We start from the raw sequence: 25,843 nt of genomic DNA, 5'->3' as shown, positions 1-25,843 counted from the left end.
CCTCCCAGATAGCGCCAGTTTGCCCGCCAGTACACCAGTAATCCCATTTGACCCCTTTATCGCCCCCCACCCCCCGCCAGTTAACCTTTTCAATGCCCTGTCACCAGTGTCATTGATTACAGTGAACAGATTTTTACTTATCACTGTATTAGTGTCACTGGTGACTTCCGATAGTGTTAGCTCCCCTCCCAGATAGCGCCAGTTTTCCCGCTAATCCACAGGATTTTTTTTACCAAAAACTTGTAGCAGAATACATTTTGGCTTAAATTTATGACTAACTTTGAGTTTACAATATAGGGTCAGGGGTCATGCAGCCTCATAGGGCAGTCATAGGAGAATGAAAACTCCTCCTACTAGCTTTAACCAGTGCTCTGCTGGACACTGATAGAAGTCACAAGGCTGCTGTATGCTGCTGATGAGTAAAGGTATTTAGCAGTTTATATTTACGAAAATAATTGCATTTCCGTGTTTTGTGTACTGTGGGAGACCAGATATGGTGAATGCAGGGCCCAGGGAGAGCGGATATAGTGAATGCAGGGTTCGGGGAGACCAGATATAGTGAATGCAGGGTCCGGGAAGACCAGATATAGTGAATGCAGGGCCCAGGGAGAGCGGATATAGTGAATGCAGGGTCTGGGGTGACTAGATATAGTGAATGCAGGGTTCGGGGAGACCAGATATAGTGAATGCAGGGCCCGGGGAGAGCGGATATAGTGAATGCAGGGTCCGGGAAGACCAGATATAGTGAATGCAGGGTCCGGGAAGACCAGATATAGTGAATGCAGGGTCCGGGGAGACCGGATATAGTGAATGCAGGGTTCGGGGAGACCAGATATAGTGAATGCAGGGCCCGGGGAGAGCGAACATAGTGAATGCAGGGTCCGGGGAGACCAGATATAGTGAATACCACGTACTAAATAGTGAAGCGCTCCAAAATTACCTAAGAAAATTCCCTATATGCATATCATAAATACCAACTGAACCTGAAATAGTCAATACCATAAGGTGATAAAAAATATAAACTAAGTCTATTGGTGAGAAACTAAAATACATGAATACCTCATATATAAACCAATCATTAATACCTCATAATTAATCTGTGATGGAAAATAACAAATTAAAAATTCATAATAGATACTCAAATAGCAGTGATATAAAATCAATAATCATAACAATATTAATTCATAATAAAATAAAAAATGTGACAATCCGTGATAAATCGTGACAAACCTATAGATCAAAATAAATTGTGATTCTTCATCAAATAAATACGTAATACATAAATTCTGTGATAAAACCATATATTAGAATAAAAAGAAATCTACTTAATTCTGTGATAAATAAATGAACACTGTGTCTAAAATAAACTCAGAAAGTCCATGCATATAATGTGAAAACACTCTGTGATCTTCACTTCTAGTGCCCAAAAAGGAATCCTCCAATGGCAGCAATGCCTGCTCACCTCCCCACCTCGACCCACACAGGGCCACAAGGCAAAGACTCTCCTCAAAGGCAATCCTTTACTCCAGGCAGCTCAGCAAGGGACCTCAGGACTTCCACTCCACCTCCTGTGCAGGAGGCAGACATTCCATACTGTCTCATGCAGGCAACCTGTTTGAATCAGTGACGGGTGGCAGGCTGCACAGATCTCCAAGCTAATCCCAGAATATACATCAGCTCTGTGTTCACCGGTCTGTTTTGGATGCAGAAGTTGCCGGTTTTACGTTGTTTGATGTAGTTGTTGTCTTTTCGGGTTTCTCCTGTGTGTTGCAGAGGCCAAAGACCGGTGAACACAGAGCTGATGTATATTCTGGGATTAGTTTGGAGATCTGTGCAGCCTGCCACCCGTCACTGATTCAAACAGGTTGCCTGCATGAGACAGTATGGAATGTCTGCCTCCTGCACAGGAGGTGGAGTGGAAGTCCTGAGGTCCCTTGCTGAGCTGCCTGGAGTAAAGGATTGCCTTTGAGGAGAGTCTTTGCCTTGTGGCCCTGTGTGGGTCGAGGTGGGGAGGTGAGCAGGCATTGCTGCCATTGGAGGATTCCTTTTTGGGCACTAGAAGTGAAGATCACAGAGTGTTTTCACATTATATGCATGGACTTTCTGAGTTTATTTTAGACACAGTGTTCATTTATTTATCACAGAATTAAGTAGATTTCTTTTTATTCTGATATATGGTTTTATCACAGAATTTATGTATTACGTATTTATTTGATGAAGAATCACAATTTATTTTGATCTATAGGTTTGTCACGATTTATCACGGATTGTCACATTTTTTATTTTATTATGAATTAATATTGTTATGATTATTGATTTTATATCACTGCTATTTGAGTATCTATTATGAATTTTTAATTTGTTATTTTCCATCACAGATTAATTATGAGGTATTAATGATTGGTTTATATATGAGGTATTCATGTATTTTAGTTTCTCACCAACAGACTTAGTTTATATTTTTTATCACCTTATGGTATTGACTATTTCAGGTTCAGTTGGTATTTATGATATGCATATAGGGAATTTTCTTAGGTAATTTTGGAGCGCTTCACTATTTAGTACGTGGTATTTATGACTTATTGGTTGAGGTAGAGTGATAGCAGCTGTAAGATAGGGACATATCCATATTAAGCGCAGGAGGACATCCCCCCCTCAGATATAGTGAATGCAGGGTCCAGGGAGGCCAGATATAGTGAATGCGGGGTCCCGGGAGGCCAGATATAGTGAATGCAGGGTCCGGGGAGAGCGGATATAGTGAATGCAGGGTCCGGGGAGACCGGATATAGTGAATGCGGGGTCTGGGAGAGAGGATATAGTGAATGCAGGGTCCGGGGAGAGCGGATATAGTGAATGCGGGGTTCGGGGAGAGCGGATATAGTAAATGCGGGGTCCGGGGAGACCGGATATAGTGAATGCAGGGTCCGGGGAGAGCGGATATAGTGAATGCGGGGTCCGGGAGAGCGGATATAGTGAATGCGGGGTCCGGGAGAGAAGATATAGTGAATGCGGGGTCCGGGGAGAGCGGATATAGTGAATGCGGGGTTCGGGGAGACCAGATATAGTGAATGCAGGGTCCGGGGAGACCAGATATAGTGAATGCAGGGTTCGGGGAGAGCGGATATAGTGAATGCAGGGCCAATATGAGGCAGATAGACACAAACTGTAGGAGAGCTACAGGTTCAGGTCTGGTTACTGACCTGCACCATGCAATAGAAATAAGATATACCTGTGCTAAAATCCAAACAGTCTATATATGTACAGTATATAACCCATCAGGTGCTAAAGGGGTGTGACCACATGTTTAAACTAAAAATTCTGACAACTCTCTGCACGTTTCTTAAACCTCCTTTCTAGCAAACTTTGCACAAAAACAGGGATTTTTAGTTTACATACATTGCAATATATGTTTAAGCCGGCCAACTACGTCAAAGTAATCCCTCTCTGGCCAGTCCCTAATCTACGCTGCAAAGTACTTGCTTATAGCATACTTATTTATTTTTTACAGGTACTTATATAGGGCCGTCAATTATGCAGCGATTTTACATATAACTTTAAATACATGCGCTAATGTGACAAATCATATACAGTATGACAAAATAGAATAAAATATGTTGCCGCTGTTCCTAAAGTGAAAAACACTTTAAATAATAATAAATCAATAATACAGCGCAAACAATGCTTCAATGTGAAATAGTGAAAAAGTCCCCAACAAACTGTCCTTCAAAGAGATTTTTCTGTTGCAGGTGAAATGCGAAAAATTAGAATATCGTGCAAAAGGTCATTTATTTCAGTGCAGCACCTTAAAAGGTGAAACTAATATATGAGATAGACTCATTACATGCAAAGCAAGATAGTTCAAGCCGTGATTTGTCATCATTGCGATGATTATGGCTTACAGCTCATAAAATACATTACTGAAATAAATGAACTTTTCCACGATATTCTAATTTTTTGAGTTTCGGACCCCTGCAAATCATGGAGGGGTCTGAAATTCACATTGTAGGTCCATTCCCACTCTGAGAGACAGAATTGAAAAACAAAATTCAGGAAATCACATTGTATGATTTTTAAAGAATTTATTTGTCTTGCACTGCTGAACATAAATATTTGAACACCTGAGAAAATCAGTGTTATTATTTGGTACAGAAGCCTTTGTCTGCAATTACAGAGGTCAGACGTTTCCTGTAGTTCTTGACCAGGTTTGCACACACTGCAACAGGGATTTTGGCCCACTCCTCCACACAGATCTCCTCTAGATCTGTCATGTTTTGGGGCTGGTCTCATCTGACCACATGACTTTCCCCCATGCCTCCTCTGGATCATCCAGATGGTCATTGGCAAACCTCAGACAGGCTTGGACATGTGATGACTTGAGCAGGGGAACCTTCCGTGCAATGCATGATTTGAAACCATGACGGCGTAGTGTTCTACCGACAGTGACCTTTGAAACTGTGGTCCCAGCTCTCTTCATGTCATTGACCAGCTCCTCCCTTGTAGTTCTGGGCTGATTCCTCACCTTTCTTATCATCAGTGATACCCCACGAGGTGAGACCCCAGTCCGAGGGAGACTGACAGTCATCTTTAGCCTTTTCCATTTTCTAACAATTGCTCCAACAGTTGATCTATTTTCACCAAGCTGCTTGGCAATAGCCCCGTAGCCCTTTCCAGCCTTGTGGAGGTCCACAATTTTGTCTCTGGTGTCTTTTGACAGCTCTTTGGTCTCGCCCATGGTAGTAGGCGTCTCACTGACTGTGGGGTAGACAGGTATCTTTAAAGAGCTCAGACAGGTGCTACTACGTTAGATTAATGAGTGGAGTAGAGGTGGACCTTTTAAAGGCACAGTAACAGGTATTTGAGACCCAGAATTCTTGCTGTTTCTTAGGTGTTCAAATACTTATGTTCAGCAGTGCAAGACAAATACATTCTTTAAAAATCATACAATGTGATTTCCTGACATTTTTGTTTTAATTCTGTCTCTCAGAGTGGAAATGCACCTACAATGTGAATTTCAGACCCCTCCATGATTTCTAAGTGGGAGAACTTGCAAAATCGCAGGGTGTTCAAATACTTCTGTTCCTCACTGTATATCCAACAAGGGATATCCTTTATATCAAAGAGACATCCTCCATGTCCAGCAAAGAGACATCCTCTATATCCAGCAAGTGATATCACCCATATCCAGCAAGTGATATCACCCATATCCATCAAGGGATATCACCCATATCCATCAAGGGATATCACCCATATCCATCAAGGGATATCACCCATATCCATCAAGGGATATCACCCATATCCAGCAAGGGATATCACCCATATCCAGCAAGGGATATCACCCATATCCAGCAAGGGATATCACCCATATCCAGCAAGGGATATCACCCATATCCAGCAAGGGATATCACCCATATCCAGCAAGGGATATCACCCATATCCAGCAAGGGATATCACCCACAGCCAGCAAGGGATATCACCCACAGCCAGCAAGGGATATCACCCACAGCCATCAAGGGATATCACCCACATCCATCAAGGGATATCACCCACATCCATCAAGGGATATCACCCACATCCATCAAGGGATATCACCCACATCCATCAAGGGATATCACCCACATCCAGCAAGGGAAATCACCCACATCCAGCAAGGGAAATCACCCACATCCAGCAAGGGAAATCACCCACATCCAGCAAGGGAAATCACCCACATCCAGCAAGGGATATCACCCACATCCAGCAAGGGATATCACCCACATCCAGCAAGGGATATCACCCACATCCAGCAAGGGATATCACCCACATCCATCAAGGGATATCACCCACATCCATCAAGGGATATCACCCACATCCAGCAAGGGATATAACCCACATCCAGCAAGGGATATCACCCATATCCGGCAAAGAGACATCCTCCATAGCCAGCAAGGGTTATCACCCATATCCATCAAGGGATATCACCCATATCCATCAAGGGATATCACCCATATCCAGCAAAGGATATCACCCATATCCAGCAAAGGATATCACCCATATCCAGCAAAGGATATCACCCATATCCAGCAAAGGATATCACCCATATCCAGCAAGGGATATCACCCATATCCAGCAAGGGAAATCACCCATATCCAGCAAGGGAAATCACCCATATCCAGCAAGGGAAATCACCCATAGCCAGCAAGGGATATCACCCATATCCAGCAAGGGAAATCACCCATATCCAGCAAGGGAAATCACCCATATCCAGCAAGGGAAATCACCCATATCCAGCAAGGGCAATCACCCATATCCAGCAAGGGCAATCACCCATATCCAGCAAGGGAAATCACCCATATCCAGCAAGGGAAATCACCCATATCCAGCAAGGGAAATCACCCATATCCAGCAAGGGAAATCACCCATATCCAGCAAGGGAAATCACCCATATCCAGCAAGGGAAATCACCCATAGCCAGCAAGGGAAATCACCCATAGCCAGCAAGGGATATCACCCATATCCATCAAGGGATATCACCCATATCCATCAAGGGATATCACCCATATCCATCAAGGGATATCACCCATATCCATCAAGGGATATCACCCATATCCATCAAGGGATATCACCCATATCCATCAAGGGATATCACCCATATCCAGCAAGGGAAATCACCCATATCCAGCAAGGGAAATCACCCATATCCAGCAAGGGAAATCACCCATATCCAGCAAGGGAAATCACCCATATCCATCAAGGGAAATCACCCATATCCAGCAAGGGAAATCACCCATATCCAGCAAGGGAAATCACCCATAGCCAGCAAGGGAAATCACCCATAGCCAGCAAGGGAAATCACCCATAGCCAGCAAGGGAAGTCACCCATAGCCAGCAAGGGAAGTCACCCATAGCCAGCAAGGGCTGTCACCCATAGCCAGCAAGGGATATCACCCATATCCATCAAGGGATATCACCCATATCCATCAAGGGATATCACCCATATCCATCAAGGGATATCACCCATATCCATCAAGGGATATCACCCATATCCAGCAAGGGTTATCACCCATATCCAGCAAGGGATATCAACCATATCCAGCAAGGGAAATCACCCATATCCAGCAAGGGAAATCACCCATAGCCAGCAAGGGATATCACCCATAGCCAGCAAGGGATATCACCCATAGCCAGCAAGGGCTATCACCCATAGCCATCAAGGGCTATCACCCATAGCCATCAAGGGCTATCACCCATATCCATCAAGGGCTATCACCCATATCCATCAAGGGATATCACCCATATCCATCAAGGGATATCACCCATATCCATCAAGGGATATCACCCATATCCATCAAGGGATATCACCCATATCCATCAAGGGATATCACCCATATCCATCAAGGGATATCACCCATATCCAGCAAGGGATATCAACCATATCCAGCAAGGGAAATCACCCATAGCCAGCAAGGGAAATCACCCATAGCCAGCAAGGGATATGACCCATAGCCAGCAAGGGATATGACCCATAGCCAGCAAGGGATATGACCCATAGCCAGCAAGGGATATGACCCATAGCCAGCAAGGGATATGACCCATAGCCAGCAAGGGATATGACCCATAGCCAGCAAGGGATATGACCCATAGCCAGCAAGGGATATGACCCATAGCCAGCAAGGGATATGACCCATAGCCAGCAAGGGATATGACCCATAGCCAGCAAGGGATATGACCCATAGCCAGCAAGGGATATGACCCATAGCCAGCAAGGGATATGACCCATAGCCAGCAAGGGATATGACCCATAGCCAGCAAGGGATATGACCCATAGCCAGCAAGGGATATGACCCATAGCCAGCAAGGGATATGACCCATAGCCGGCAAAGAGACATCCTCCATTGCCAGCAAGGGCTATCACCCATAGCCAGCAAGGGATATCACCCATAGCCAGCAAGGGCTATCACCCATAGCCATCAAGGGCTATCACCCATAGCCATCAAGGGCTATCACCCATATCCATCAAGGGATATCACCCATATCCATCAAGGGATATCACCCATATCCATCAAGGGATATCACCCATATCCATCAAGGGATATCACCCATATCCATCAAGGGATATCACCCATATCCATCAAGGGATATCACCCATATCCATCAAGGGATATCACCCATATCCATCAAGGGATATCACCCATATCCATCAAGGGATATCAACCATATCCAGCAAGGGAAATCACCCATAGCCAGCAAGGGAAATCACCCATAGCCAGCAAGGGAAATCACCCATAGCCAGCAAGGGATATCACCCATAGCCAGCAAGGGATATGACCCATAGCCAGCAAGGGATATCACCCATAGCCAGCAAGGGATATGACCCATAGCCAGCAAGGGATATGACCCATAGCCAGCAAGGGATATGACCCATAGCCAGCAAGGGATATGACCCATAGCCAGCAAGGGATATGACCCATAGCCAGCAAGGGATATGACCCATAGCCAGCAAGGGATATGACCCATAGCCAGCAAGGGATATGACCCATAGCCAGCAAGGGATATGACCCATAGCCAGCAAGGGATATGACCCATAGCCAGCAAGGGATATGACCCATAGCCAGCAAGGGATATGACCCATAGCCAGCAAGGGATATGACCCATAGCCGGCAAAGAGACATCCTCCATTGCCAGCAAGGGCTATCACCCATAGCCAGCAAGGGATATCACCCATAGCCAGCAAGGGATATCACCCATATCCGGCAAAGAGACATCCTCCATAGCCAGCAAGGGTTATCACCCATAGCCAGCAAGGGATATCACCCATAGCCAGCAAGGGCTATCACCCATAGCCAGCAAGGGAAATCTCCCATAGCCAGCAAGGGAAATCACCCATAGCCAGCAAGGGAAATCACCCATAGCCAGCAAGGGAAATCACCCATAGCCAGCAAGGGAAATCACCCATAGCCAGCAAGGGAAATCACCCATAGCCAGCAAGGGATATCACCCATAGCCAGCAAGGGCTATCACCCATAGCCAGCAAGGGCTATCACCCATAGCCAGCAAGGGAAATCACCCATAGCCAGCAAGGGAAATCACCCATAGCCAGCAAGGGAAATCACCCATAGCCAGCAAGGGAAATCACCCATAGCCAGCAAGGGAAATCACCCATAGCCAGCAAGGGAAATCACCCATAGCCAGCAAGGGAAATCACCCATAGCCAGCAAGGGATATGACCCATAGCCAGCAAGGGATATGACCCATAGCCAGCAAGGGATATGACCCATAGCCAGCAAGGGATATGACCCATAGCCAGCAAGGGATATGACCCATAGCCAGCAAGGGATATGACCCATAGCCAGCAAGGGATATGACCCATAGCCAGCAAGGGATATGACCCATAGCCAGCAAGGGATATCACCCATAGCCAGCAAGGGATATCACCCATAGCCAGCAAGGGATATCACCCATAGCCGGCAAAGAGACATCCTCCATTGCCAGCAAGGGCTATCACCCATAGCCAGCAAGGGATATCACCCATATCCGGCAAAGAGACATCCTCCATAGCCAGCAAGGGTTATCACCCATAGCCAGCAAGGGATATCACCAATAGCCAGCAAGGGATATCACCCATAGCCAGCAAGGGATATCACCCATAGCCAGCAAGGGATATCACCCATAGCCAACAAGGGATATCACCCATATCCGGCAAAGAGACATCCTCCATAGCCAGCAAGGGTTATCACCCATAGCCAGCAAGGGATATCACCCATAGCCAGCAAGGGCTATCACCCATAGCCAGCAAGGGCTATCACCCATAGCCAGCAAGGGAAATCACCCATAGCCAGCAAGGGAAATCACCCATAGCCAGCAAGGGAAATCACCCATAGCCAGCAAGGGAAATCACCCATAGCCAGCAAGGGAAATCACCCATAGCCAGCAAGGGAAATCACCCATAGCCAGCAAGGGATATCACCCATAGCCAGCAAGGGATATCACCCATAGCCAGCAAGGGATATCACCCATAGCCATCAAGGGATATCACCCATAGCCAGCAAGGGATATCACCCATAGCCAGCAAGGGATTTTAACCATATCAAGCAAAGAGATATCCTCTATATCCAGCAAGGGATATCACCCATATCCAGCAACAGACTAACAGACTAAAATATCTAATCTTTAGCTCCTGCTTTCTGATTGTTTCTTCCGCTTCCTATTGTTTATCTTATTTTTTCTGTCGTGAGATCTTCTCTGTGCCGCAGCCACTGTTCTTTCATTTTCTTTTCCTTTCTTTTTGCTTCCTCCTCTTTCAATCTCTCCATCATTCTCCAATCACTTTCTTCAATTCTCTTCTGTTCTTCTCTCTTCTTCTCTGCTTGTCTCCTTGTAGCCTCCTTTTTCCTGCGATCTTCTTCCAGACACTTCTCCTCCTCTTCTTTTTTCTTTTCCCATCTTTTCCCCTCTCCAGCTGTGAGTCTGTCCATCATTTTCTGTACCTCTTCTTCCCTTTTCTTCCGGTTTTTTCTCATCTCCTCTGCTCTTTTGCATATATCCTCCTCTCTTTTGCGATCTAGATCCAGCCGCTTCTTCTCTTCTTCTCTCCTGTTTTCCCATCTCTGGGCCTGCCCAGCTCTGAATTTGTCCATCATTTTCTGTTCCTCTTCTTCCTTTTTCTTCCGTTCTTCTTTCCTTTCCTCTGCTTTTCTCCTTTTAACCTCCTCTCCCTTGCGAACTTGGTCCTGCTGCTCCTCCCCTTCTCTTTTTTTGTATTCCCATCTTATCGCCTGCTTTTCTCTGAGTCTGACCATTGTTTTCTGCTCCCTTTCTTCCCTTTCCTTTCGTTCTTCTCTCTTCTCCTCTCCTTTTCTCCATTTATCCTCCTCTATCTTGCGATCCTCTTCCAGCAGGTGATCCTCTTCTTTTTTTGTGTTTTCCCATCTTCTGGCCTCCCTATCTATGAATCTGCCCAGCCTTCTCTGATCCTCTCCTTCCTTTTTCTTCTCTGCTTTTCTCTTCTCCTCTGCTTCTTTCCATTCAGCGTCTTCCCTCCTGTAACCTTCCTCCAGCCACTTCTCCTCATCTCTTTGCCTCTGCCTCTCCACTTCCATCTCTCTGGTTTTTGCCTCCATATATCTTAAACTTTCCTCCCTTCTCTTCTCCTCTTCTTTTTCCTTTCTCTTCTGTACTTCTCTTGTCTTCCTCAAATTAGCTAACTCCTGCGTGAAATATTCTTCCTGCTGCTTCTCCTCTTCTCTTTTTCTTTTTTCCCATTTTACCGCCCCCTCATCTCTGAGTTCCTCCATCTTCCTCAGTACCTCTTCCTCTCTACGGTTCTGTTCTTCTTTCCTCTCCGTTGCTTTTCTCCAATGAGCTTCCTCCCTCTTGCGATTTTCTTCCATCTGCTTCTTCTCTTCTGTTTTTTTGCGTTCCCATTTTCTTGCCTCATCATCTCTGAGTTTTTCCATCATTCTCTGTTCCTCTTTTTCCTTTCTCTTCTGATCTCGTCTCTTCATCTCTGCTGTTAACCACTTAGCTTCCTCCCTCCTTCGAACTTCTTCCTGCTGCTGCCTCTCTTCTATTATTTTGTTTTCCCATTTTCTCTTCTCATCCTCTCGGAGTTTGTCCATCTTTTTCTGTTCCTCCTTTTTCTTTCTCCTCTGTTCTGCTTGTCTCTTTTCCTCTGTTTTTTTCCAATTCTCTTCCTCCCTCTTGCGAAATTCTTCCAGCTGCTTCTCCTCTTCTCTTCTTTTGTTTTGCCAATTTCTCGCCTCCTCCTCTCTGATTTTATCCATCATTCTCCGTTCCTCCTCCTCCTTTCTCTTCTGTTCTTCTCTCTTTAGCTCTGCTTTTCTCCAATTAGCTTCCTCCTTCCTGCGAATTTCATCCATCCGCTGCATGTCTTCTATTTTTTTGTTTTCCCATTTTCTCTCCTCCTCCTCTCTGAGTTTTTCCATCTTTTTCTGTTCCTCCTCTTTCTTTCTCCTCTGTTCTGCTTTTCTCTTTTCCTCTGTTTTTTTCCATTTCGCTTCCTCCCTCTTGCAAAATTCTTCCTCTTCTCTTTGTTTGTTTTGCCACTTTCTCTCCTCCTCCTCTCTGATTATATCCACCATTCTCTGTTCCTCCTCCTCCTTTCTCTTCTGTTCTTCTCTCTTTAGCACTGCTGTTATCCAATTCGCTCCCTCCCTCCTGCGAATGTCATCCATCCGCTGCGTGTCTCGTGCTTTTTTGTTTTCACATTTTCTCTCCACCTCCTCTCTTTTTTCCTTCCTTCTCTGTTCCTCCACCTCTCTTTTTTCCTTCCTTCTCTGTTCCTCCGCCTCTCTTTTTTCCCTCCCTCTCTGTTCCTCCTCCTCCTTTCTCTTCTTCTCCATCATCTTCTGCTCTAATTCCATCTTTTCCGCCTTCCTTTTCCTGCGTTCTTCTTCATACCACCTCTTCCTCCCTTTCCTCAGTTCTTCCCACATAATATCTTCCTGAACTCGGAAGCAAGATGTTGTGCGCTTCACCTATAAATGAAAACAAAGCGATTAGTGGACGTTCAGATTTACATTACATTGGCAGTAATTTGGATTTTGTTTTGTATGGTTGATTATATAATTGTGACGTTTCTGTAGAATATTTTCATCTGCATCACATAAAGCCAAAGCCTTTTGTTCTAGTCTATAGATAGTATAGGGAAGGGTTACAACCCCTATGAAGTTATTTTTTTTTCTGTGTCCAGGAGATTTCCCATCACTTCTTGTCCTAGAGATGCAACAGGAAATGTGAGGAAATCTCTCTAATGTGAAAGTAATTCCCTTCTTAGTTGTCACAGGAGTGGGTGTCTCTATTGGAAGATTTTCCTTCACCAATTGCCCAGAATGTTTGGATTAGCACTCCTCAGCGGCAACACAGATCACAAGAAGAAATCAACACGGCATCTAACTTCTCACCACTCTATCCAAAAATAAAAGACGCCTTTACATAATGTAAACTGTCCTTTACATACTTTTAAAGGACAGTTTACCCATGAACAAAAATGCAATATATTGCATATGGACAGTCCTTACATGTTATGGCTGCATTAGTTTTCATTTTTCAGCCTAAGACGATTTTTAGCAAATACAGAAAATATCTGCTGATCTTGCCGAAAAATGCTGGAAATAGACAGCATTACCAAGGTTATCCTTCTTCTGTAAACTGTTAATTTCCCCCCATGTAATTTATAGAAGAACAAAGGCAGGCGTGTTTGTAGTCCCACCTGCGTGGCAGCCATGACTTCTTGTATAGATACAGTGGAGGAGTCAGGGCTGCTGCTAGAAACCACAGGGACCCATACAGAAAACCTGACAGGGACCCCCAAATAAACTCTGTTTACTAGGCTTCATTTAGGAATGAACACAGTGAGTGATCAACGCCGAGCACTTATTGTGTTTATTCAGGAAAGGAATGGGCTGGTAAATGTGGCATTCATCGGACCCTTCCCCTGCTCTCCATCCTGAAAGTTCCTATTACAATCCTATTGCGTGCTTATAGCTGCTGGTGGTAAGGAGAGGAGAGAAGCTGGCAGCATTGTGGGGGTACACAGGGGGGCCTGGGCAGCAAAGGGAAATGTATGGTGCACAAGGAGAGTGATGGCTATGGCGAGGGGGCAGTTACTGGAACTGATCCCCTGTATGGCTCTCCCTGCAGTGGCTGAAAGTTGTTGGGAGGGAAAAGAGAAGAATCCAGCTTTCAGCTGCTGCAGAGAGTCCTACAGGGGATCGATTCAAGTAGCTTCCCCCCCCCCACTGTGCCAATCACACTCCATGTCTACATCTAATTCACCCTACTGCTTGGGTCCCCCTGCTGGCCTGGGCCCCATACAGGAGGACCGGTGGTACCCCCATATCCACAGCCCTGGGAGAGGTGAACATAGCCACCCAGGGACAGGAAATGTGTTCTTCACAGGATATGCAGGTGAAAATTTAGTGAAAAAGTCTGAAAATGAAAACGAATTCAGCCATGTGTCCATATTAGGTAGATAATGTCATGAGCCCCCCCCATCCCTTTGTGTATGTGCAGTTGTGGGTGGGTGTCATAAGAATAGTGAAAAAAAAATACTTACGAATTGGGTCATTTTTGCACTTCTCAGAATTTGTGTGAAAAATCACAACCGCTTAGCAACCGTCAATTAACGGTTACCAAATATGAAGTAGCCGACAATAAACCTGTAAAGAAAGAAAGACAAGATTAATAATACATTCATGTAACTAGACATCACACAAAGTCAGTGCCCATAACTACCACTAATAGCAATCATACGACTGAACAAGAGCCGAGGGGGGGGGCAGGGTATGCATCACCAATAACCACCAATGATTGTGGGATCGATTTAAAAAAAAAAAAAAAGGTGAATATGCAAACCCAAACTTTCCCTCATTTTTCCATTATCTAATAAGAAGTTAAAACCCCGGAGGTCATTGAAGTATAACTAAAGACAAAACTTTTTTTTTTGTTTTGGACATAATGGAGGTGGATTAGTCCCCCTGGCAGGTTCTTATTGCTGTCTGTGTCCCCGTCAGGGAGATTCACCCTTCACTTCCTTAGCACAGGCTTTTCTAATTGGTGCAAATAATGAGAAATGGTCATATTGTAATAAATGACATTGTACACAGGCTTTTCTGCATAGACCGGGGCGGATTATATTCTATAGGGCGTTGCCCAGCTTTGGTCTTCATGGAACTGCTGCAGGTTGTTTAAACTGAACAGTCAGTTGGGATCTAAAAATAGTTCAAATCACATACTTGCTTGCCCCTCCCCTTTCTCCATAGCATCACACACACACACACTGCAGTCTGCGCAGAGCAGAGCAGAACACAACTTACCTCTTTACTCCCCCAGCTACAACTGATTCTCTGCCTGCTCAGTTCTTAAATCACCGTCCCTCCGCTGTGATGTCATCAACAGTGGGCGGAGCCTGGTCATGTGACATGCCAAGCCTTATATGGGCAAAGGAACAAACAAGTCCAGCCATGTCTTCTGCGCAGTGCAATGAGGATATTAATGCAATGCTATAATTATTGTTCTTGGTGTCATTAATGAATGTAATGACTTAAATAAATATAAATGTATGTAATTTGTGTAATTGAATATTGTAATGTAATAATTTCAATGCAATGATATCATGTAATCCATGTTCATGTAATTATTTAAATATAATTAATGTAATTAATTACATGAAAATCATTTTTAATTTCTGCATAGACCGGGGCTGAGTATATTCTATAGGGCTTTGCCCAGCTTTGGTCTTCATGGAACTGCTGCAGGTTGTTTAAACTGAACCGTCAGTTGGGATCTAACAGTAATTCAAATCCTACACCTGCTTGCCCCGCCCCTTTCTCCATATCAACGCACACACACATAATTGATGTGATTGATTATTATAATGTAATGATTAAATGAAATGATATAATTTAATGAATGCAATTGTTTAATATAATAACGTCATGATATAAGTTGGGGAAAAGCGTGTTACTAATTACAGAGACTGTACATGACATTTGCTTTAATTCCCCCAAAATGTCATCAGCTGAGCTAAACTAAAATTTCAGTTAGGATTTAAAACTATCACAGCCAGCATGTCCCTGTATATACATCATTATCTATATGTCCATCTATATATCTATTATATTTAAAATCAATAAACTCCATGAACAATAACAAATAATGACAGAAGATCTGGTTGGAGTTTGATTTCCATCAGATCAGATTATTAGGAGAATATAGGAAACCTCAGGATATGTCAGAGTTATATAAATAAGTAGAACAGAACAAAAAACACAACTTACCTCTTCACTCCCCCAGCTACAACTGATTCTCTGTCTGCTCAGCTCTTAAATCACCTTCCCTCCACTGTGATGTCATCAACCCGGTCATGTGACCAAGCACAATACCATATATGGTCAAAGGTGCAAACAAATGCCCAGCCATGTCTCCTGTGCAGTGCAATGGGGATATTAATGTCATGATATCGGTGTCATTAATGAATGGAATTATTTAAATAATATTAATGTAACTGATGTAACTGATTAATGTAATGTAATGATTTAATTAAATGATATTAATTTAACGAATGCAATTGTTTAATATAATAACGTCATGATATAAGTTAGGATTTAAAACTATCACAGCCAGCATGTCTGTATATACATCATTATTATCTATCTGTACATCTATATATCTATCTATTATATTTAACCCCTCGCCCTCCAGAGGATTTACCCTCCTTAATGACCACGCCTCTTTTTGCTACTCTGCACTGCACTAATTTAACTGATAATTGCGCGGTCATGCAATGCTGCACCCAAACGAAATTTACATCCTTTTTTCACACAAATAGAGCTTTCTTTTGCTGGTATTTGATCACCTCTGCACTTTTTATTTTTTGCTCTATAAACAAAAAAACCCAAAAATTTTGCAGAAAAACGATATTTTTTACTTTCGGCTATAAAAAAAATATATATTAAACGCAAACATATAAATTTAGGCCAAAATGTATTCTGCTACATGGTTTTGGTAAAAAAATCCCAATAAGTGTAAATTGATTGCTTTGTGTGAACGTTATAGCGTCTACAAACTGTGCTACAGATACTGCAATTTACTCCATTGTTTTGCTATACAGCGCTGCGCTAGTTTAACTGACAATTGCGCAGTTATGCAATACGGTACATAAATAAAATTTATGTCCTTTTCTTCCCACAAATGGAGCTTTCTTTCAGTGGTATTTGATCACCTGTGTGCTTTTTATTTTCGGCGTTATAAACTAAAAAATTTTTTAAGAAAAAAAATGTTTTTGTAAAAAACGATATTTTCTGATTTCGGTCATAAAAAATATCCAAAAAACTAAAATTTCATCATAAATTTAGGCCAAATTGTATTCTGCTACATGTTTTTGGTTATAAAAATCCCAATAAGTGTAAATTGATTGCTTTGTGTGAACGTTATAGCGTCTACAAACTGTGCTACAGATACTGCAATTTACACAGCTTTTACTTTCTGACTGCCCATCACATTTCTTGAGGTGCTAAAATACCAGGACAGTACAAACACCCCCAAATGACCCCTTTTCGGAAAGTAGACACCCTAAGCTATCTGCTGAGAGGCATATTGAGTCCATGGAAGATTTGTTTTTCCACAAGCTACTGGAAAACAAAATTTTTTGGTTTTTTTTTTACATAAAGTTGTCATTTAAATGATTTATTTCTAAATATATTGGGAGCCTAGCCACATACAGGAGCCTGAAATCCAATGACCACTTTGAAAGCCTGAAGGTGCGTAACTTCCTCATTTCACTTCCTCACTACCTATCACAGTTTTGGAGGCCCTGAAATGTCAGGATTGCACCAACCCTCCCCACCCCACCCCACCCCTAAATTACCCCTTTTTGGAAAGTAGACACCCCAAGGAATTTACAAAGAGGCATGGTGAGTATTTTGCAGATCTCATTTTTTCTCATAAGGTTTTAAAATATGAAAAAAGAAAAGAAAAAATATATTTTTGTTTTTTTTTTTAATTTTCTAAAAACTTGTGGCAATAAACGAGATCTGCAAAATATTCACCATGCTTCTTATCAAATTCCTTGGGGTGTCTACTTTCCAAAACGTGGTCATTTGAGGGGGGGTTTGGTGCTATGATGGAAATTTCAGGACCTTCGAAACTGTGATAGGTAGTCAGGAAGTGTAATGAGGAAATAAAGCCTTTTAAAAGCCTGAAAGTGCTTATTGGATTTTGGGGTCCTGTACTTGGCTAGACTGCCAAAACGTCTCTCACATGTGGTACCCCCATACTCGGGAGACGTAGCAGAATGTATTTTGGGGAGCAATTCCACATATACCAATGGCATGTGTGAGCAATAAATCATTTAATTGACAATTTTGTGTAAAAAAAAAAAAATTATTTTTGTCATTTTCCAAAAACTTATGGTAAAAAAATGAATTCTTCTATTCGTTCAACATGCCTCTCAGCAAATAGTTTGGTGTATCTACTTTCCAAAAAGGGGTCATTTTGGGGGGTGGGGGATTTTATGCCCAGCATTAGAAGTTTGTGCCACACATCACTCACTCTTCAAACCACCTGAAGATCAATTCTTTTCTGACACTTTTTGTTCACATGAAAAAAATCAGTATTTTTTTGCTAGGAAATTAATTTAAACCCTTAAACATTATATATTTTTTTAAAGCAGACACCTTAATGAATAAATTACTCGCACAGCGATTTTTCAAAAGCAAATTAAAAACAAAAATTCACTTTTTTTACTTTTAATGTACAAAAACACAATACAGTATATTGGCCAATTATTTGGTAAAATATAAAAGATGATGGTATGCCCAGTAAACAGATTCCAAACATGACATTATTTAACACTGCACATGCCCCGTGCAATGGCGACAAACTGCATACATTTTTAATATCCATAGGCAAGGTTTTAAAAGCTACCATTTTAGATTTACAGAGGAGGTCTAGTGTTCGAATTACTGCCCTTGATCTGACGTTCATGGCGATACCTCACATGCATGGTACAAGCGCTGTTTACATATCGCCACAGGGTCAACGCTCATGCACATAGGTGTGCGTGTGTGCATGTGGGGGGGGGGGGGGTTAAGTTATTTTGATACTTTTTAAATTATTTTTACACTGCCCCTTTCATTTTTTTATCACTTTTAATGCTATCACAGGGAATGCAAATATCCCCAATAACTTCAATGGGCATTGTCATATATTCTTTTTTTCAGAAATTTGAGGTCTATCAGACTCTAGATATCTCCTCTGCCCTTACATTATCTAATCAAACCAAGATCGGTGTGATCAGATGCTTTCCCAATTTACAAATTGCGCTGTTTATATCCTGCGAAACTGAAGTGATGAAATGCTCGTAGCTATCCGATTTCTTAGACTATAGAGATGATTGACACCATTCTGGTCTCCAATCAGCTCTATGGTTATTTTTTGCTCTATAAAAAAAAGACTGACAATTTTTAGAAAAAAACAATATTTTAGAGTTTTTGCTATAACACACGCCCAGTAAAAAAATTTAAAAATCAAATTTTGTCATAATTTAGGCCAAAATGTATTCTGCGAAATGTCTTTGCTAAACAAAAATCCCAATACGTGTAAATTAATTGGTTTACGTGAAAGTTATAGCATTTACAAATGGCGGTGTATATATACTAGAATTTACATTTTTTATACTAATAATGGCGGCGATCAGCGACCTATGGAGGCGATCAGTGAATTATGGTGGGACTGTGGCAGACATTCTGACACTGGGGGAAAACTGACTTGGGGTCACTGATATCTCCAGTGACACCAATATAGTGATCAGTGTAAAAAAAAACCCCACTGCCACTGTGTAATTATTGGGAAGGAAGGGGTTAACTTTTGGAGAAAGTCAAAGGGTTAACTGTGTGAGCGGACTGTTTCACTAGGGGGCGGTAATGTGTTCTTCACAGGTACACACTGGTCTGGAAAGCTGAACTCTGCTATCTGGTAGAGTGTGCTGGAAACTGACAGGGAGGAGAGCTGCAGTGTAAACACTGCATCCATCTTCTCTGTCAGTAATTGCCGGTAATCGCTGGGCTCCAGCGGGTAATCACCGGCAGGGACTCGGTGATTGACACCTGTGGCCGCGATCTGCGGCGTGGGTAGGGCAGTCACGCGCCTCCTACCCGATATGCAAAATCACGTATATATACATGATTTTGTGCAGCGGTGTAACCCTTCCGCAGTGAATGTACTCTGGCTGGTCATCAACCAGTTAAAATCAATAAACTCCATGAACAATAAGAAATAATGACAGAATATCTGGTTGGAGTTTGATTTCCATCAGATCAGATTATTGGGAGAATAAAGGAAATCTCAGGAGTATATGTCAGCTATATAAATGTGCAGAGCAGAGCAAAACACAACTTACCTATTCACTCTCCCAGCTACAACTGCCACTTCTGCCACTCACCTCCCCTATACCCCCCCACTCCCCCCCCAACACAGTGGAAGCTGGTCATGTGACCAAGCATCATACCATATATGGTCAAATGCACAAACAAGTGCCCAGCCATGTCTCCTGTGCTGTCACACTTTGAATGACAATTGCGCGGTTATGCAACATTTTACCCATATGAAATTTGTATAAATAGAGCTTTCTTTTGGTGGTATTTAACCATCACTGGGTGTTTTATTTTTTGCGCTATAAACAAAAAAAGAGCAAAAAAGGAAAAAAGGTTTTTCTTTTTTTCCATTATAAAATTTTGCAAACAGGTAATTTTTCTCCTTCGCTGACGTGCGTTGATGAGGTGGCACTTATAGGCAGCACTAATGGGCACTGATAGGCGGCACTGATGGGCGTTGATAAGGAGGCACTGATGATGCTGCACTGACATGCAGCAATGATGGGCACTGATAGGCGGCACTGGTGGGCACTGATAGGCTGCACTGGTGGGCATTGATGAGGAGGCACTGATGATGCTGCACTGATATGCAGCAATGATGGGCACTGATAGGCGGCACTGACTTGACAGCACTGACTGGCACTGCTGGGTGCTGATTATCAGGGCACTGATCATCACTGCCAATCTGCTGTGTGACATTTGCCGGTTATCGGCAGTACTTTCCTCGTGCCGTCACAGCGTGAGGAAAGTGCTACTGATAACCGGCAAATGTATTTACTCGGTGATCTGCTGTGTCATTGGAGACAGCTGATCACGTGGTAAAAGGCCGCTGTGATTGGCCTTTACTTCATCACACGATCAGCTGTGTCCGTAGGTTGTGAAGTGGTTACAATTGTCCTATTGTTGGCCAATTGCACACTGCTGTATTCTCTGCGGTATCTTTTTTTTTCACTTTAAAAATGTTATTGATTTCAACAAAGAGGTGATACAGAGTAATAAAAGCGTTTAGAAGTGCTGTAATGACATTTCTGAGCAGATGACATTCAGGTAACACACTATATTCGTATATACAGGATGAACTCCAGGAAGAGATGGCGTGCATCCTGACCCGGGTATCAACCAAAACAAAGAGAGAAAAAAAAGAGAGCTACATAAGGTACGTTGAAGCAATTCAAGCCAAGTATTGTCATCATATAATCATCGATGGGGGTGATCAGATGGGTTTCACCACAGATATTCCGGTGACAGGCAGAAACTATGTGATGAGAGGGTCACTGGAGAGATCATTTAGTCAGGGTGACCAATTTGCTAGAAATTTGGGGATTTTTAAATGAGCTTTAGCAAACACATATTCCATATTTAGAATTTGGTTAGGAATGGAAATAAGTTGTGGAATATTTGGTGGTGTTTGATTTTTCCAGGTGCGAGCAACAGATAGGCTTGCTGCTATCAAGATGTGTGTGATAATGGAGTGGTACTGACTAAGCCATCGCTCCAGGCTAATTCCGAGCAGCGCCAGTTGAGGTGTAAGATCATGGGATATACCTGTAATTCTTCTAATTAGGGACTGTACATCAATCCAAAAGGAAATTAAAATAGGGCAAGTCCACCAGATGTGTACTGTTGTTCCTCTATGGCCACAATTTCTCCAGCAAGCTGGAGAGTTGGATGGAAAGAGATGGGAGAGGTTTGCTGGTGTGTAATACCAGTTGTGAAGGATTTTTGGGCTCTTTCCCAGTGGATGAGATTTCTAGAGAATCGTAGGGTAGATTGAGTTGCTGCATGCCATTCGGTTAAATCCAGCTGGAAGTTGAGCGATTTGTCCCAAGTTTCCATGGAAGGCAATATTTGTTCTGCGCATTGGGAATGTAGCAGTTTATAGATGTGTGAGATTCCTTTTAACGAGGATGATGGATGTTCAAAGAAGCGTATGATATCTCTCTGCAGTATCTTAATTCTTTCATTAAAACCTCAGTCTGAGCTCTTTGTCTCTAGTAAATTTGGGCCTAGTCTTGTCATGGGAATTGTCCTGCCATTGTCCTCCATGTAGTAAAAAAACCTGTTAATGCATTTCATGTTTTCTCTAGTACATTTTAACCAGTTCTCTCATTAGAAAAATGCCCTGCTGCTGGCTAATGTTACATGTTTATCCTCTGCAGTCACTCAAAGTGGAACTTTCTCTATCAACATGGACTATTTTAAATCCTTATGCTGCTAGCATGACTAAATGGATAGGAAGTATAATATATTTATTTGGTTTACATATTTTTTTTCACATTTCTTCAGTTACTTCCTGTTTTCCAGCTTAGCAGAAATAGTCCAGCAGCAGGACAGATGAAAAAAGGGACATCCACGGTGAACTACTGGCTGATTTCTTTCCACCTTTGAAATCAGGCCTTTTACCATCTGATGAAAAAGTGTGTCGCTAATAATGATAAATAGAAAAAAAAATATTTTAAAACTGAAATGATTCAGATTGGAATGCTGCTGCTTTATGTAAGCCAAGCTAGATGGAAAAGAAAAAAAATCAATTTCACAGCCCCAATATGCACTGCCAAGGTACACTGTTACACTCGGTTCACATCTGTGCTGGTGGTGCCGCTGCAGGACCCGCACAAATACCTGCAGCCGCACCACCCACACAGAGGAAGGCGGGGGCCAATAATTCTAATGGCACACCACCCACACTGGAAATCGCAACCATACTGGGTTCCCGTGCGGGCTGCGATTTCCTAAGTAGTGCAGGAACTTCTTCCCTGTGTGTCCCGGGGCACCATGTGACCTGCGGTGACCAATCACAGCAGGTCACATGACAGTTGTATACAATGGATGGCTTCATTCATGCCATCCATTGTATACTAGTGTCTAGCTGTGAATGGTCACAGCTAATCACATGCACATGTCATGTGATTAGCTGTGGCCAAATCACAGCTAAGCACAAAAAAAAAAAACCTGAATGAATCGATGTCATTCAGGTAAATGATTGCTTATAGCAAAGTAATTCTTTGCTATAAGCAAATTGTGTGAAAAAAAAAAATACTGATCATATTGGTGACAATATGTAAAAAAAAAAATAGTGAAACTAATTTTTTTAATTTTTTAATTTTCGGAAAAATTATGACAAAAAAAATACAACTTCAAAAAACTCGCCATGCCTGTTATGAAGTACGTCGGACTGTCTACTCTGCAAAAAGGGGTCATTTGGGGGATATCTGTACTGTCCTGACATTTGGGGGATATCTGTACAGTCCTGACATTTGGGGGATATCTGTACTGTCCTGACATTTGGGGGATATCTGTACCGTTCTGACATTTGGGGGATATCTGTACTGTCCTGACATTTGGGGGATATCTGTACTGTCCTGACATTTGGGGGATATCTGTACTGTCCTGACATTTGGGGATATCTGTACTGTCCTGACATTTGGGGGATATCTGTACTGTCCTGACATTTGGGGGATATCTGTACTGTCCTGACATTTGGGGATATCTGTACTGTCCTGACATTTGGGGGATATCTGTACTGTCCTGACATTTGGGGATATCTGTACTGTCCTGACATTTGGGGGATATCTGTACTGTCCTGACATTTGGGGGATGTCTGTACTGTTCTGACATTCTTTGACGTCAAGAAATTAGATTGGCCATCAGTACTTCAGGATTGATCAATATTCAGATCCATACCATAGTTTGTGAACTCTATAACTTTCCTACAAACTAAAAAACACATCGTAATTTGGGTTATTTTCACCAAAGACATGGAGCAGAATACATCTCGGCCTAAATTTATGAAGAACAATTATTTATTTGCAAACTTTTGTGTTTTTTTTAAAAAAAAAATTTTGGTCTTTTTTTGTTAATTTAGCAAAAAATAAAAACCCCAGCGGTGATTAAATACCACCAAAAGAAAGCCATAGTTGTGTGAAGTAAAGGATAAAATTTTAGTTTGGGTACAATGTTGTATGACCGCGCAATTGTCATTCAAAGATTCAAAGTGTGAGAGCGCTGAAACCTGAAAACTGGCCTGGGCAGGAAGGGGTAAAATTGCCCGGTATGGAATTGGTTAAACATGGGCAGTAAAAATTTTTTAAAAATCTACATTTCTTCATAAATTGAGGCCAATGTATTCTGTGACATGTCTTTGCTAAATGAAAATCCCAATACGTGTAAATTAATAGACTTTTGTGAAAGTCATAACCTTTGATACTGAACCTCGTGACACGGAAAATTGGCGACTTCAGTCACAGAGGCACCAGCTAAGCGGCACCAACAATTTGCCCAATCTCAGTCCCTTGGCAGTGGGGGGAGGGGGGCAGAAGGGGTACCTGCCCTGGGTGCCACGTTGAGGGGGGTGTGCTGGAGGTTGGTTCCGCTCCTCATTGACTGAGTGACTTTAGGCTCACTCTTGCTGGAAGGAGGATTTGTCTTTCTCCTCCCTCCAGGCTGCAGAGGGCAGCAGAGAGCCGGGATGCTGGCAGCCCTTCTATCCCTCTGCCTTGTTTTTGGATCCCTTACCTGAGCTGAGGGGAAGGGGACATGAATGGCGGACTGAAGAAAACCATGTGAGTCAGATATTATCCCATATATACAGCTGAGAAAAGTGAGGCCAGCCTGGGCCGTATTGTATGTTTATCACCCTATAAATGTCCCTGGGGGGGGGGGGGGACTGTCATGGCTGCTTAGCAACTGAGTTCACACTGCTGATAGGTCTGGACCGGGCCTACGGTATTTCTGAGCACACATGTATTGTACGCCGTCCTCACCGAGTACATGTATGATGGGATTGTACGCCGTCCACACCGAGTACATGTATGGAGGGATTGTACGCCGTCCACACCGAGTACATGTATGGTGGGATTGTACGCCGTCCGCTCCGAGTACATGTATGGAGGGATTGTACGCCGTCCACACCGAGTACATGTATGGTGGGATTGTACGCCGTCCACACCGAGTACATGTATGATGGGATTGTACACCGTCCGCACCGAGTACACGTATGGTGGGATTGTACGCCGTCCACACCGAATACACCTATGGTGGGATTGTACGCCGTCCGCACCGAGTACACGTATGGTGGGATTGTACGCCATCCACACCGAATACACGTATGGTGGGATTGTACGCCGTCCGCACCGAGTACACGTATGGTGGGATTGTACGCCGTCCGCACCGAGTACACGTATGGTGGGATTGTACGCCGTCCGCACCGAGTACACGTATGGTGGGATTGTACGCCGTCCGCACCGAGTACACGTATGGTGGGATTGTACGCCGTCCGCACCGAGTACACGTATGGAGGGATTGTACGCCGTCCCCACCGAGTACATGTATGGAGGGATTGTACGCCGTCCGCACCGAGTACATGTATGGAGGGATTGTACGCCGTCCCCACCGAGTACATGTATGGAGGGATTGTACGCCGTCCGCACCGAGTACATGTATGGTGGGATTGTACGCCGTCCGCACCGAGTGAATTTTACTATCCATAGGTGACACTTTAACCGATTATCGCCGCCCGATAGCAGAAATATTGCTACAGGGCAGCAGCGGTGCGCAGAATCACCTATATATATATATAAAGCGGAAGTTACGGAGCGGCCATTTTGGAAAAGGTATTCATCCAGTTTTGCCAGTAGGAGTGTATGCTAAGACACCTTGCTTGTGTGTAAGCACATTTCATTATTAACCCCTCGCTCTCCTGAGGATTTACCCCCCTTCCTGACCACGCCTCTTTTTGCTACTCGGTGCTGCACTAATTCAACTGATAATTGCGCGGTCATGCAACGCTGCACCCAAATGCATTTTTTTCACACAAATAGAGCTTCCTTTTGGCGGTATTTGATCACCTCTGCACTTTTTATTTTTCACGCTATAAGCAAAAAAAATCAAAAATTTTGAAGAAAAACAATACTTTTAACTTTCAGCTATAAAAAATATATAGTAAACTTAAAGTTGGTTATAAATTTAGGCCA

The 25,843-nt window shown here is 43.1% G+C and overlaps 1 protein-coding gene across 1 annotated transcript; it reads right to left on the bottom strand.

Moving 5' to 3' along the window:
• Positions 1-10,187: 10,187 nt before the first annotated feature.
• LOC149428771 (uncharacterized) lies at positions 10,188-12,473 on the bottom strand (the record flags this gene model as incomplete). Its single annotated transcript, XM_089667009.1, has 2 exons — positions 10,188-10,720; positions 11,024-12,473. Coding segments are annotated over 2 exons (1,983 nt in total), but the record flags the coding sequence as incomplete, so codon positions are not given.
• Between the last annotated feature and the right edge of the window lie 13,370 nt (positions 12,474-25,843).

The sequence above is a fragment of the Staurois parvus genome, unplaced genomic scaffold (genome assembly GCF_062004578.1).
Source record: "Staurois parvus isolate SC_StPar_1 unplaced genomic scaffold, SC_StPar_1.0 ptg002976l, whole genome shotgun sequence".
Taxonomy (NCBI): Eukaryota; Metazoa; Chordata; class Amphibia; order Anura; family Ranidae; genus Staurois; species Staurois parvus.
This window is presented reverse-complemented; position numbering and strand designations above follow the sequence as displayed.